Genomic DNA, 12,748 nt, shown 5'->3' on the forward strand with positions numbered 1-12,748 from the left:
AAATAAAAACATTAACATTTTTTAAAAAATACTACTCTTTCTAAAAGCAGGTGAATAAAGTTTAGGAAGTCCGAAACTATTAACTGATTGCGTACAGAAAACACAGAGTAATCTCTCATCTTCTAAAGTTCATTTATGATTATGAGAAATCTCTCATCTTCTAAAGTTCATAAGTTCATTTATGATTATGAGAAAACATAGTTTAGTCAGTGAATTAGTATCCCTTATCCTGCCTACTTAAATTATTTCATAAGAAAGCAAGAAACATCAATGAAACTAAATATAAACAGGCTTGGCATTTGTGGTTTTCTTTCTGGCTCCGTGTCTGAAGGTGTGATCTGTCACTGTTTTTCCAGCATGATTCACAAAGCACTAAGGACTCATTTATGGAATACTCTGCTCACCCACATCTTAGTTTGCTGACCAAGATGCAATAACAGAATTATTTTTTTGCCTTTTTTTCCTCCCTGAAAGATGTTTTCCTGATTTAAAAAAAAACACTAGGTAATTATACTTGCTGCTTTTATAACTTTCTATTCCTTTTTGTCCATTTGAAAGAAGGCCCCAAAGCTTATATGATAGGCCAAATTTTATAAAATATGAAGTCTAAATTCAAGCTGTTAATTCCCAGTAGGAATCATGAAGGTCCCAAAAAAACACTTCCAACGTGCAAGCCTTTATAAACTTCAAACCTATTTCTCAGGAAAACTCTTGAAGATGGACTACCATCAGGGATCAAAACAGGTAAACTTACTTCAGATGTTCACCAAATGTAGTAGTTATTCGATAGATGGCAGTTTTTAGTGATGCTCTAAATGCGAATCTTAATGTTTTATAGGAAGTGTCCACAAGGGTTCCTGAAATCCGAGGTGGTTTACTGGAAGCATGAGGAAGCTTGAAGTACTTGTCAACTGCCTAGATCAAAGAAAGAAAACATATTACAGCAGACTACCAAGGTCGACTGAGTCCAAAGGATTAAGGAGACTACTTCAGACAGATACATACTGTATTTATTTTGGATCACAAACTGTTTGAAAAACAATGCAGTAGAGGTTCAGCCACTTCAGTAAGTTACCTGGAAAATAGTCCTTTCCTCTTAAAAAAAAAAAAAAAAAAGCTATACTTCACAACCACTTGAAAAAAAATGACCTTTCCTCAAAAAAAAAAACAAAACAAGAAAAATTGTACTTCACAACACCCTTGAAAATGCAAAGCTGGGAAGTGAAACACATATCCTACTCTGCTTATGTGTGTCGGTTAGAGTCTTTATTAACTCAGCAAAAAAAACAGCCAAAACTTGATACTTTACAAAATAAAAGTTACTTACTAAACTATATTATCTTCCTTTATAATTATAGATGATAAAGCATCTATGAGTAAGAATAGATTGGGGGAGAGAGAATTCAAAAGTGAACACATCTGCCCTGGCTGGTGGGGCTCAATGGTTCAAGTATCAGCCTTTGGGTCTGATACCAAAGGGTCACAGGTTGGATTCCCAGTCAAGGGCATGTATGTGGGTTGCAGGTTCGATCCCGGTTGCAAGAGGCAACCAATTGATGTGTCTCTCTCACATCAATGTCTCTATCTCTACCCATCCCTTTCACTCTAAAAGTCAATACAAAAATAATCTTGGGTAAGGATTAACAAAGAAGTAAAACAGATTTTACTTATAGTTGACAGAGTAATTTAAGTATATTCTTACAGGCCAAAGGTAAATAATATCATTTTAAAATGATATAACTAGCCCAACCAATGTGGCTCAGTGGTTGTGTCGACCTTAGAACCAGGAAGTCTTGGTTTAATTCCCGGTCAGGGCACATGCCGAGTTTGCGGGCTCGATCCCCAGTGGAGACATGCAGGCAGCAACCAATTGATTATTCTCTCTCATCATTGTTTCTCTTTCTTTCTCCCTCTCTGAAATCAGTAAAAATGGGGAGCGGGCCTAAGCCGCAGTCTGGTCTCCCTCTGCAGGAGGCAACCAGGCAGCCGATCAGGGGACAGCACTGCCCCCCTCCCATCGCCCCTCCACCACCGCTGCCGCTGGTCGCCGCCCCCCTCCCATCACTGTCCCCTCCCTCTGCCCACTGGCACGTGCCTTGGCTGGCCGGGCCACCTGCCCTGACCCCCACCCAGTCGTTCTGCTGTTCAGTCAATTTGCATATTGTGCTTTTATTATACAGGATGTCTTTTTAAAAGTTCTTTTACTGAAGTTTAGCAGAGTTTGGGGGAAGGAACAAGATTTGATATGTGTGTTCAGTCTGCCATGATAACTTTAAGTCCAATCATGTATTATAAGAGCATTTCTCAAGACTGGGACATACTTGAGATAATTTTAGGCAGTATGGGAGGTGGTATTCAGTGATATACTTAAGCAACATTAAATAACATTGAATCATAATGGAAAAATTATTTTCTTTCCAATCTTCTTATAAACCTTTGATTAACTTTCAGCATAGCGGTAAAAATAGTCCTCATCATTTACTACCTTGGTCCAATGGACCCTTTTAGTTTAAAGTCATTTTACAATTTAGAGAAGAATGACAGGATAATGTAAAATAATTTCATAAACATTTAAATAAAGACATAAACATTTTCCATGTTTTGAAGACATATACATTTGAAATGGACAATGTCCTTTGACTGCAACTCATTAGCTATCATGCATAAGCTAACATTAGCTAACATATCCAGCTTGTAATACTGATTTCAAAATGAAAATATACTTCCAATAGGTTCTAGCTTATCATTACTTCTGGTTCTTTCTCTTGCATTTGTACCATCATATACAATATTTTAAAAAACTTTTGACAGCTTATAATTTTGTTGAAGAGAGTTCAACCATTTTCTTTGCACCATAATTGCAAAATAATTTCATTATTAGGCTTATAAAGACAAATTCAAAAGATTAATCAGTGACTTTTTCCATTTTGCCATTATCTATGCTTTCTGATCATCTTTGTATACACCTTTGTATACTTTCAGCATTTATCCACTATGAATTGTATAAAGTAAATTTCGGTGCACATATATCACAGAAGATGAAGGAATATACTGTCACATATACTTTTAGCAAAATGGGATGATTCAGGTTCTTATTTACATTGTGGGATAAAGTCCTTCCTGTTGAATGACTTACTAGATGAGAATATCACATATATTTCCTTTTTCTCCTTAAAAATATATTCTTCTGTCATCAATTCTTGAGTTTTGGAAAATATATCTAGAATATTATCATTTGAAGATTTAATCTGAAATTCCTCATGTATGACCAATTTCATCATCATTATTAAAGTCTATAGCTGTTCTGTCCAATATGGTGACCACTAAGACATATGTAGCTCTTAAGTACTTGAAATGTGGCTGGTCTGAATTCAGTTATTCTGTAAGTAAAAAATACACAGCAGATTTTGAACACTTACTATAAAAAACATGTATAAAATGTTATTTTATATAGATTACATGACAAAATGATAATATTTTAGATATACTGAGTTAATTAAAATAAACTTTACCTGTATTTTTTTAATGTAACTACTAAAAAGTGTAAAGTTACATATGTGTATTGCATTATATTTCTATTGAACAGAGGTGGGCAGGAGTGCTGGTATCTGTCTCTTTGCATTCATCTTCTGATTTATCTAAATGACTAAAATTATGAAGGCAGTATATGACTAACTTAAATCTAAGAAACACTGGCTTACAATATTTAATGATGTGCTCCATGGTTAGGAGAACTGAAGTACTTAATTAGCTGTGAGATTAAACAAGTATCTATTGAGCCTCATTTTATGCACTGCACATGGTTCCTGCCCTAAAGACTCAGATCATAAAAATGGGATCTCAAATATCTAGTTAAAGAGTACTGGTAAGCAGTGAGTATAATACACTACTGAACAATATACTCTTTAGGAAAAGTGAAAAATTCCATGAAGGCCTTACTTTGGCCCTAATAGAAGTCTAAAGAGGGGTTATACTATGAAAACAGATACTTTTTGCTCATTTACTAGTAAATGCCAAATAAAGAGAAAGTCCAGTTGCTCTTTCCTGAATATTTACCTACCAGGGTCATTAACAAATGTCCACTGTGCAGAGCCTTGAAAGTCCCTGTATACTTATAACCTAGTGGAAACGGAAGTTTACTCTACTAAAGCCAGAATCCCAAACAAATGCTAAGGAGAAGAGCAGACCTTGTTATTGGAAACGTGCTCCATGGTTAGGAGAACTGAATGCTTAATTAGCTGTGAGATTAAAGAAGTATCTATAGACCTGAGTTTCTCACCCTCAGGACTGCTGACATTTTGGATTGGGTAACTCTTTATTATGGGGACTGCTCCTTTTTAACATCATCGTTTCCTCTACACAATGGATGACAGTAGCACTTCTCTAGTTGTGGCAATCAAAATGTCTCTGGACATGAACAACTGTCTTCTGGGGAATAAAACTGCCCCTGGTTGAGAACCACTGCTATCCTAGCTAATAAAAGACAAAAAGGGTAATTAACCGTACCTCTGCTATGCTTCCCATAGGCTAATCAGGGCGATATGCAAATTAACTGCCAACAAAGATGGCGGCCAGCTGCCATGCAGCTGAAGCGAACATGAGGCTTGCTTGCTCCAGTGATGGAGGAAGCCAAGGTTCCCCACCTGCCGCGGCGCGGCTCTGAGCCCAAAAGCAACAATGTTTCAATTATACAGGACCAGACCAGAGAGGACCGGACCTGCATTTGTCCACCATCCAAAACCAGCATTTCATTGCTGGCATGTACACATGAACTGTCGGACATAGAAACTTGGACTCAGAACTGTTGGACATTGAAATTGGGACTTGTTCTTATATTTCTAGTCTACAGATACTTGATTTTTAAAGAAAAAATAAGGGGGAGATGCCGGAGTCCATTTATTGTCTTCACTAACTGAGTATAGACAGAAACCCCCAAAAGTTAGTAACCTTTGAAGTCCTAGCAAAGGTCAGGACTGTGCACCACCCAGTTAGTCTAGATAATGGTAGCTGAAGCAACCTCCCTACCTTTATTCATGTAAATAGCTGAAGCAACCTCCCTACCTTTAATCATGATAGTATCTGTGTGCACTGAAACCTCCTTACCCTAGGGCTACCCCAGACAAACCTCCTTACCCTAGGGCTAACCCAGATCAAATAAAAAGTTGGACTGGCCTGAGCATCAGTGGAAGTTCCTCTCCTTGAGTTGGACTTGCCTGCCTGGCTCCTCAACATTTCCAAATTGTCCAAAAAAACCACACAAAAAAACCCAAAAAAACAATGTTTCAATTATAGAAGCTAAACAAACCCCAGATACCTGCTTTCAGCCAGCTGTGGCCTCAGAGCTGGGAGTGCCAGTGACGGGAACAATGTTTCAATTATAGAAGGTAAATAAATCTCAGGGGGAAAAAAAGAAAAAAGAAAAAAAGGAGAGGCTGGGAGCTTCAGTCGCTGGCCAGCCTGAAAACGGCTCTCAGCCCCTCACCCAGACTGGCCAGGCACCCCAGTGGGGACCCCCACCCTGAAGGGGGTGTGACCAGCTGCAAACAGCCATCAGCCCCTCACCCAGGCTGGCCAGGCACCCACGCGGGACCTCCACCCTGATCCAGGACACCCTTCAAGGCAAACCAGCCAGTCCCCACCCATGCACCAGGCCTCTAGCCTATATAGTAAAAGGATAATATGCAAACTGACCCTAACAGCAGAAAGACTGGGAATGACTGGTCACTATGACACGCACTGACCACCAGGGGCCAGACGCTCAATGCAGGAGCTGCCCTCTGGTGGTCAGTGCGCTCCCACATGGGGGAGCTCTGCTCAGCCACAAGCCAGGCTGATGGCTGCCAGTACAGCGGTGGTGGTGGGAGCCTCTCCTGCCTCCTCAGCAGCACTAAGGATGTCCGACTGCAGCTTAGGTCTGCTCCCCACTGGCAAGTGGACATCCCCCTAGGGCTGCCGGGCTGCCAGAGGGATGTCTGATTGCCATCTTAGGCCCAATTCCCCGGGGAGCAGGCCTAAGCCAGCAGGTGGTCATCCCCTGAGGGGTCCCAGACTGCGAGAGGGCACAGGCCAGGCTGAGAGAACCCGCCCCCCCCCCCCCGCCGGTGCACAAATTTTTGTGCACCGGGCCTCTAGTAGAATAATAATAATATTAGATGATGATGACAGCCAAGTACCAGTCAGATGCTACTGAGACAAGGTCCCTGCCTCTACTCCAATAAAGACAATGAAAGTAAATGGACAATTAAAATGCAGTATAATAAAGTACTAAGATGGGGATAGAGAGCAGAGCCAGACAAAAGGAGAAAAATGTGTTCTAGGTAAAGAAGGAAAGAAAAGACATCAAAGATTTAAAGACATCAGGTATAGAGTTAGAGTAAGCTTAAGAAAACATATTTGGGAGGAAAAACTGACTAGGTCATGGTGGTTACTACAACAGAGGGTTCATGGGAAGAATACGAGAGTGGCTGGAGTCAGAATGAAGAATCTCTGTTAAGAGATAGTAGGGGCAAGAGGCCACAGTAATAATTCAGGTCAGGAATGCCACAGGCCTGCAGTAAGGCCAATGCAGGAGGGATGGGCAAAGAGAATTGATGGCTAGTGAATATGAGATTGATCCCTTAGGGTTTTGCCACATGGGTACAACTGAAGAACATGGGGACAGGGAGTTGAAGGAATTAGTAATAAAATGATTGTGACAGACATAAGGTCTAAGGAAGTGAAAACACTGGTGAGGACAAAGTATACAGAAGAAGCAAGGATATGAGAGGGCTGTGCTTGGAGCAAGGGCCCTTACATGAGCCCTCAAATCTATAGGTAAAATTCAGGAGCATGAAGTTTAGGATAAAATTGTATATTTAATTCTAGCCAATGTGGTTCAGTTGGTTGGAGCATTGTCCTGTACACTGAAAGGTAGAGGGTTCGATTCCCAGTCAAGGCACATACCTAGGTAGGGGGCATGTACAGGAAGGCAACTGATTGATGTTTCTCACATTGATGTTTCTATCTTCCTCTCTCTCTTTTCCCCTCTCTGAAATTAATAAGCATGACCTCAAGTGAGGATTAAAAAATGATAAAGAAAATTTTAATTTTAAAAAATTGCATATTTATCTTCACGAAATTCTAATTAAAATTTAGCATGTCTTTCAATTATGATTGTAAGCAACAAATCACAACATCATTAGTAGTTCCTGTGACTTTGTCACCAACAGAAATCACCAATATCTTCATATCATACCATTATTGCAGTTATTTTGAAATACCATTCATCTTATCATTATTTCAAAATGAAAATAGCTATTAGACTTACTGATAGGTCCTGTTATTTAATGCATTGATTAAAAAGCACACATTATAGTACAAATGTAATCCTTTCATAATTATATTTCAAATATAATTGATTTCCTTTCTAACCCTAAGTACTTTATTTTATGCATTTAAGAACATTATTCTGAGGTCCAGGGCTTCATCAGACTCTCAAAGGAATCTTTTGGAACAAAAACATTTAAGAATTCTGGCTTAGAAGACAGAATCCTAAAGTTTTTAAGCTTTGGAGGTGGCGAATTCAGGGGATAATGAGGCCCAAGTAACGCCATGGATGAGACTGAAGGGTATATGAAAGAGTAACAAAGAGAAGGAAGTCAAATAACTGTGGTGCCAAGGTGTGGAACAAATAAATATCCATCCATATGGACACTGAATAACTCACTTTAATCAATCTCAGGATATGGGGTGGAAAAGGAAAGACTGTAAGGTAGTTTGCAAAATCTGATGACTGCCACGTATGATAAAAAGGCTGACTGTGATGTGGCCTAGGAGAGATGAGATGCCTTAAGCCTCACACAAGGAACGTTTTTTACCCTCAGAAGTCAAGTACCAAATTACTAGACCTGTTCTTTGTTCCTTTTACTCCTTTCAACTCTCAAAAATCTATCTCTGCCTCCTTCTACTCTCCTTTCCAACTCCTATTTCAAAGTAAACAGGACCTGACTGCTTGACAAATCTGTAATTCCTACCTTCCTAACCAAGGTATGAATAACTACAATCAAATAAGCACATTGCTTTCCTTGTCATACCTACCCATAATCAACTATGAAGAAGAATTAGAGCCGAAACCGGTTTGGCTCAGTGGATAGAGCGTCGGCCTGCGGACTGAAAGGTCCCAGGTTCAATTCCGGTCAAGGGCATGTACCTGGGTTGCGGGCATAACCCCAGTAGGAGATGTGCAGGAGGCAGCTGATCGATGTTTCTCTCTCATCGATGTTTCTAACTCTCTATCTCTCTCCCTTCCTCTCTGTAAAAAATCAATAAAATATATATTTTTTTTTTAAAAAAAAAGAAGAATTAGAAGTACTTATGGTGGGGAAGTGAGAAGAAAGTAACTTGGGTACAGACTATCTCTAGGGCAGTGTGAACCTTATGAAATAAATTCAGTTTTGACCAGCATTTTAAAACATGAAATAGAATGGAAAACATCAGAATGCAATTCACATAGTAAAGGTAAGCACTGTTCTAAGAACCTTTTATTTCTGTTACACATACACATCTGAGTCTAATGTAAACATACTACAGGTCATGGTTCAAAAAGTTTGAAAGCCATGGTTCCAGAGGTAGAACCATCTCTCTGAAGAGAACCTCATGTAAAAATAAAAAGCCCACAACGAGAATAAGGAATATGGATCTGCAGCTTTCCCTGGGGTCTACTACATTGCTAATGTCCTTCAATCAGCTTGGGGATCAGGTCCCAGCTCTGCCACCTACAAGACGTGTGTGTAAGAAAAGTCACTGCACCATCGAGTCTCCCTCGTCTGTAAAGAAGAGCTAAATATCTCCATCTCCATTATTTCACAAGACAGTTATGAGGATCAAAAATAATATAAAACATTGTGCTGTTATTGTCACTTTATTTCAAACTACACAGCCAGACTGATGAGAAACAAATTACACAATGAGTACCAAAAATATGCCCAAATCATTGTTATCCAATTGTGCAGTTAGACAAGCCAAATATTAAAAGTTGTGGGGAAATACTAGGAAATTATTTCTTTAGAGAAAGGTAACTAGGAGAAGAGGACAAATAATGAAATTATTCATGTGTATATACATGTCTCAAGTAACACACTTGAGAAAATGGGCACAAAGAGGATTCAAAGCAAAAAAGAAAAATCACTAGTTTTGATGGGGAAGACTTAGAGGGAAAATGAGGGTCAGCTTTAGCTCAAGCGGTTACTTCGGTTTCTGCTCGTTGCGGACACATAACCCTGCCTTAGAGGTAAAATGAATTGAGATAAAGAAAGGAACAATGAAACATGTTTTCATATCTTAAATTGCCTCCCAAGACCAAAAGATGCACCAATTGTTATCCTTCAAGCGTAGTTCAATATCACCTCCTCCAGAAAACCTACTGCACACACCAGCCCCTACCTACCTCTAAATGTCTCTAGCACTCAGTATTTATATCTCTCATCTGACATACAACTAATATTACTAGGCGGTATAAAACATATAATCCAAGATGAAGTCAGGAAAGGCAGCCTACTGGAAAGAAAGAAGTATACAGTTTATTTCTCTGCCTTTAAGTTTAGAACTTAAAAAATCTATTAATTTAAAACTATGCACCCATCCTGCCCCGTCAGTGTGGCTCAGTGGTTGAGTGTCGACCTATGAACCAGGAGGTCACGGTTTGATTCCTGGTAAGGGCACATGCCCCAGTTGGCTGGATCCCTAGTAGGGGGTATGCAGGAGGTAGCCTATCGATGATTCTCTTTCATCATTAATGTTTCTATCTCTCTCTTCCTCTCTGAAATGAATAAAAACATATTTTTAAAAACACAGAAAACTATGCACCCATCCTGATGGCGGGGGATCCACTGGCCTCAGCTCTATCTTTTTTGGCTTCTGGCCAATAGGTAACTTATTATCTTCATGGGTAATTTAACTACATGTTACTTTCAGTAAATACAAATTGTGTAAGGATCCAAACTGAACAGAATCCCAATATCCTGAATAATCTGATTAATACCAGAGGTATAGCCTCTAGGTTTAATATACTTTCTTTTTCTGTTACTACAAAATTATTTATAAGTGAATTAAAATGATCTCTTCCTAGTAGATATTAGACTATAATTTCCTGAGGGTGATAATAGTACCATTATTTTAACTTCTAACATACTAGTATGTTTTGTGACTCAATAAATATCATCATGATATATAAAAAACAAACTCAAAGACTAGGGTGGGGTAGGGAGAGAAAAAGACCTTTACCTCCACTCCATCCACATTTGCCTACCTCTTGCAGTGTCAACAAAGTATTAAGAATTGCTGGTAGTGTAGTCTGGACAACTCCAAATCTATCTTCTGTAAATGATGCTGCTACTAAGTGTGACAAACCTCAAGGGGAAAACAAAAAAGTTAAAAGTGAATTAAAATTAGGCAAATCTACTTGCATATATCAATTGGACAAAGGACTGACACTCTTAATATATGAAGAACTTCTAAACAAAAGAGAGGAGGTAATACAACAGAAAAAGGTGCAAAGATCAGAATAGGCACTGGAACAGTGCTTACCTGCAGTAGTCTTGAATAAGATAATCTGCTTTATGTTCTAGTAACAAACTGTTTTCTAAATGACTAGAGGCCCAGTGTACGAATTTGTACATGGGTGGGGTTCCTTGGCCTGGCCAGCAACTGGGGCCGATCTCACCAGTCCCAATCGGGGCCGATCGGGCCTGGCCGGCCAGGGGGAGGGACCGTGGGAGGTTGGCCAGCTGCAAGAGGGAGCACGCTGACCACCAGGGGGCAGCTCCTACATTGAGCATCTGCCCCCTGGTGGTCAGTGCATGTTACAGCGACCGGTCGTTCGGTCAACTGGTCATAATGGTCGCTTAGACTTATATATATATATAATACATACACACACACACACACACACACACACATACACATACTGCATTTGGTAATGGTAAATGATAGGAAGAAAAACAAAGCATAATAAGGGAATGCAGTCAAGGTTATGAGGATACTTTTCATTAGGGGTCAGAAAAGGCCTCTCTGAAGAAGTATCATTTAAGCTTTGAGAAGGCAGATCTATAATATAAATTGTAAGTTCTTTAACAACTAAGTTTACATATTTAATTTAAGCTAAATATGTTAGAATATATTAAATGTTAAGTTATGTCAACATAAATTGAGAGTTAAAAACAATTTCTCTATTGCAGTTTTTTTGAAGGAGAGAGAAAGATATGCAAGAATTCCAGGCTCAGTTTCTCTGCTTATATAGAAGGAAAATTTCTGCCCAGATTAAAACACACCTAAATATTTAAGAAAAATGATCTAGATAAAACAAAGATATAAAAATGTATCTGAAAATTCAAAGATTGAGATCAAAATCCAGAACTGACCTTACATGGATTACACTTCAATATTTAACTGATAATTAAAATCATAGTTGCAGATCACTGAAATTGCTTACCTTCCAAAGCCCAAATATGCATTTGGGCATCTGCAAAAACAGCCTGAATGGAGGCCTCTGGGTGCTACAAATACAACAAAAACATTTAAGTAAGTTCCACTGGGCAAAAACTCTTATTTCATCTAATCAACTATCCTTATAATCCTATTCCTATATAATAAAGAGGTAATATGCAAGTTGACTGTCACACCCTCACACAAGATGGCCACTCCCATGTCATCACAAGATGGCCACCACAAATGGCTAGTAGGGGAGGGCAGTTAGGGCGACCGGGCCTGCAGGGGAGGGCAGTTGGGGGGGACCAGGCCTGCAGGGGAGGGCAGTTGGGGGTGACCAGGCCGGCAGGGAAGGGCAGTTAGGGAGGACCAGGCCTTCAGGGGAGCAGTTAGGCATTAATCAGCTGGCAGGGGAGTGGTTAGGGGGTGATCAAGCTGGCAGACAGAAGTGGTTAGGGACAATCAGGCAGGCAGGCAGGTGAGCGCTTGGGAGCCAGCAGTCCCGGATTGTGAGAGGGTCTGAGGGGTCCCAGATTGGAGAGGGTGCAGGCTGGGCTGAGGGACCCCCCCCCCCCAGTGCATGAATTTAGTGCACCGGGCTTCTAGTGTAGACTATAAGAACAGAAAATGCACAGCTGCCTCTTAAGAATTAAAATCTGGAATTCTTATACAATGTGATCTAATTACAATAAAGCATTCTGCCACCAACTTACTATGTGACCCTTGCCAAGTCCCTAAATCTCTATGTGCCTCAGTTTCTCATTTAAAATAAGAGTTGCACACATTCAACCCATCTTAGAGGATTAGTATAGAGATCAGTTCTTTTCAAAACAAAAGAACTACCTAAGTACATACTACCTCTCTTGAATTGTCTACCCTCAACCCCACTCCAAAGAAAAACCACCCAACTTTCTTTAATAAAACAAAGCCGAATAGTATGGCGCAACAAACAATAGCCCATTTATACAAATACTGGCTTTGGTATTGCACCCAATGAAGCCTATTAAGTACAACAGCATGTTAGATCTCTCAACATCAAAGAGCAATGTCTATAACTCCTTATCATACAATAGATCCACTTGCAAACCTAGAATCAAAAGCAGCATTCACCTCCAAGAAAAAAAGATCTTGCTCAGCCTCTGCCTGCCACTTATTGGCTATGCACCCTTAGGCTAGCTACTTGACCTCTCTGAGCCTCAAGTTTCCTTATCAGTAAAATGAGGACAAGAAAACAACTCAAAGGAATGCTGTTAGAATTAAATGCGGGAACTTAAGTGAAAAGAGC

General features: G+C 39.7%; 1 protein-coding gene across 9 annotated transcripts in view; it reads right to left on the reverse strand.

The window, feature by feature from the left end:
- Positions 1–12,748, reverse strand: part of NDC1 (NDC1 transmembrane nucleoporin) — a 54,391-nt gene that overhangs the window by 5,436 nt on the left and 36,207 nt on the right. For 4 of the 9 annotated variants that reach the window (XM_036349674.1, XM_036349675.1, XM_036349673.1 and 1 more), the window contains 3 exons: positions 11,468–11,531; positions 10,286–10,386; positions 755–915 (listed from right to left, as the gene is read on the reverse strand). In XM_036349674.1, the coding sequence (XP_036205567.1) occupies positions 755–915; positions 10,286–10,386; positions 11,468–11,531 (326 nt within the window). Of the gene's footprint in view, positions 1–754; positions 916–9,513; positions 9,535–9,738; positions 9,797–10,260; positions 10,387–11,467; positions 11,532–12,748 lie in introns of those variants that run through there. The other 5 variants (XM_036349680.1, XM_036349679.1, XM_036349676.1 and 2 more) reach the window with 4 other exon arrangements.

The sequence above is a fragment of the Myotis myotis genome, unplaced genomic scaffold (assembly GCF_014108235.1).
Source record: "Myotis myotis isolate mMyoMyo1 unplaced genomic scaffold, mMyoMyo1.p scaffold_m19_p_2, whole genome shotgun sequence".
In the NCBI taxonomy this organism is placed as follows: Eukaryota; Metazoa; Chordata; class Mammalia; order Chiroptera; family Vespertilionidae; genus Myotis; species Myotis myotis.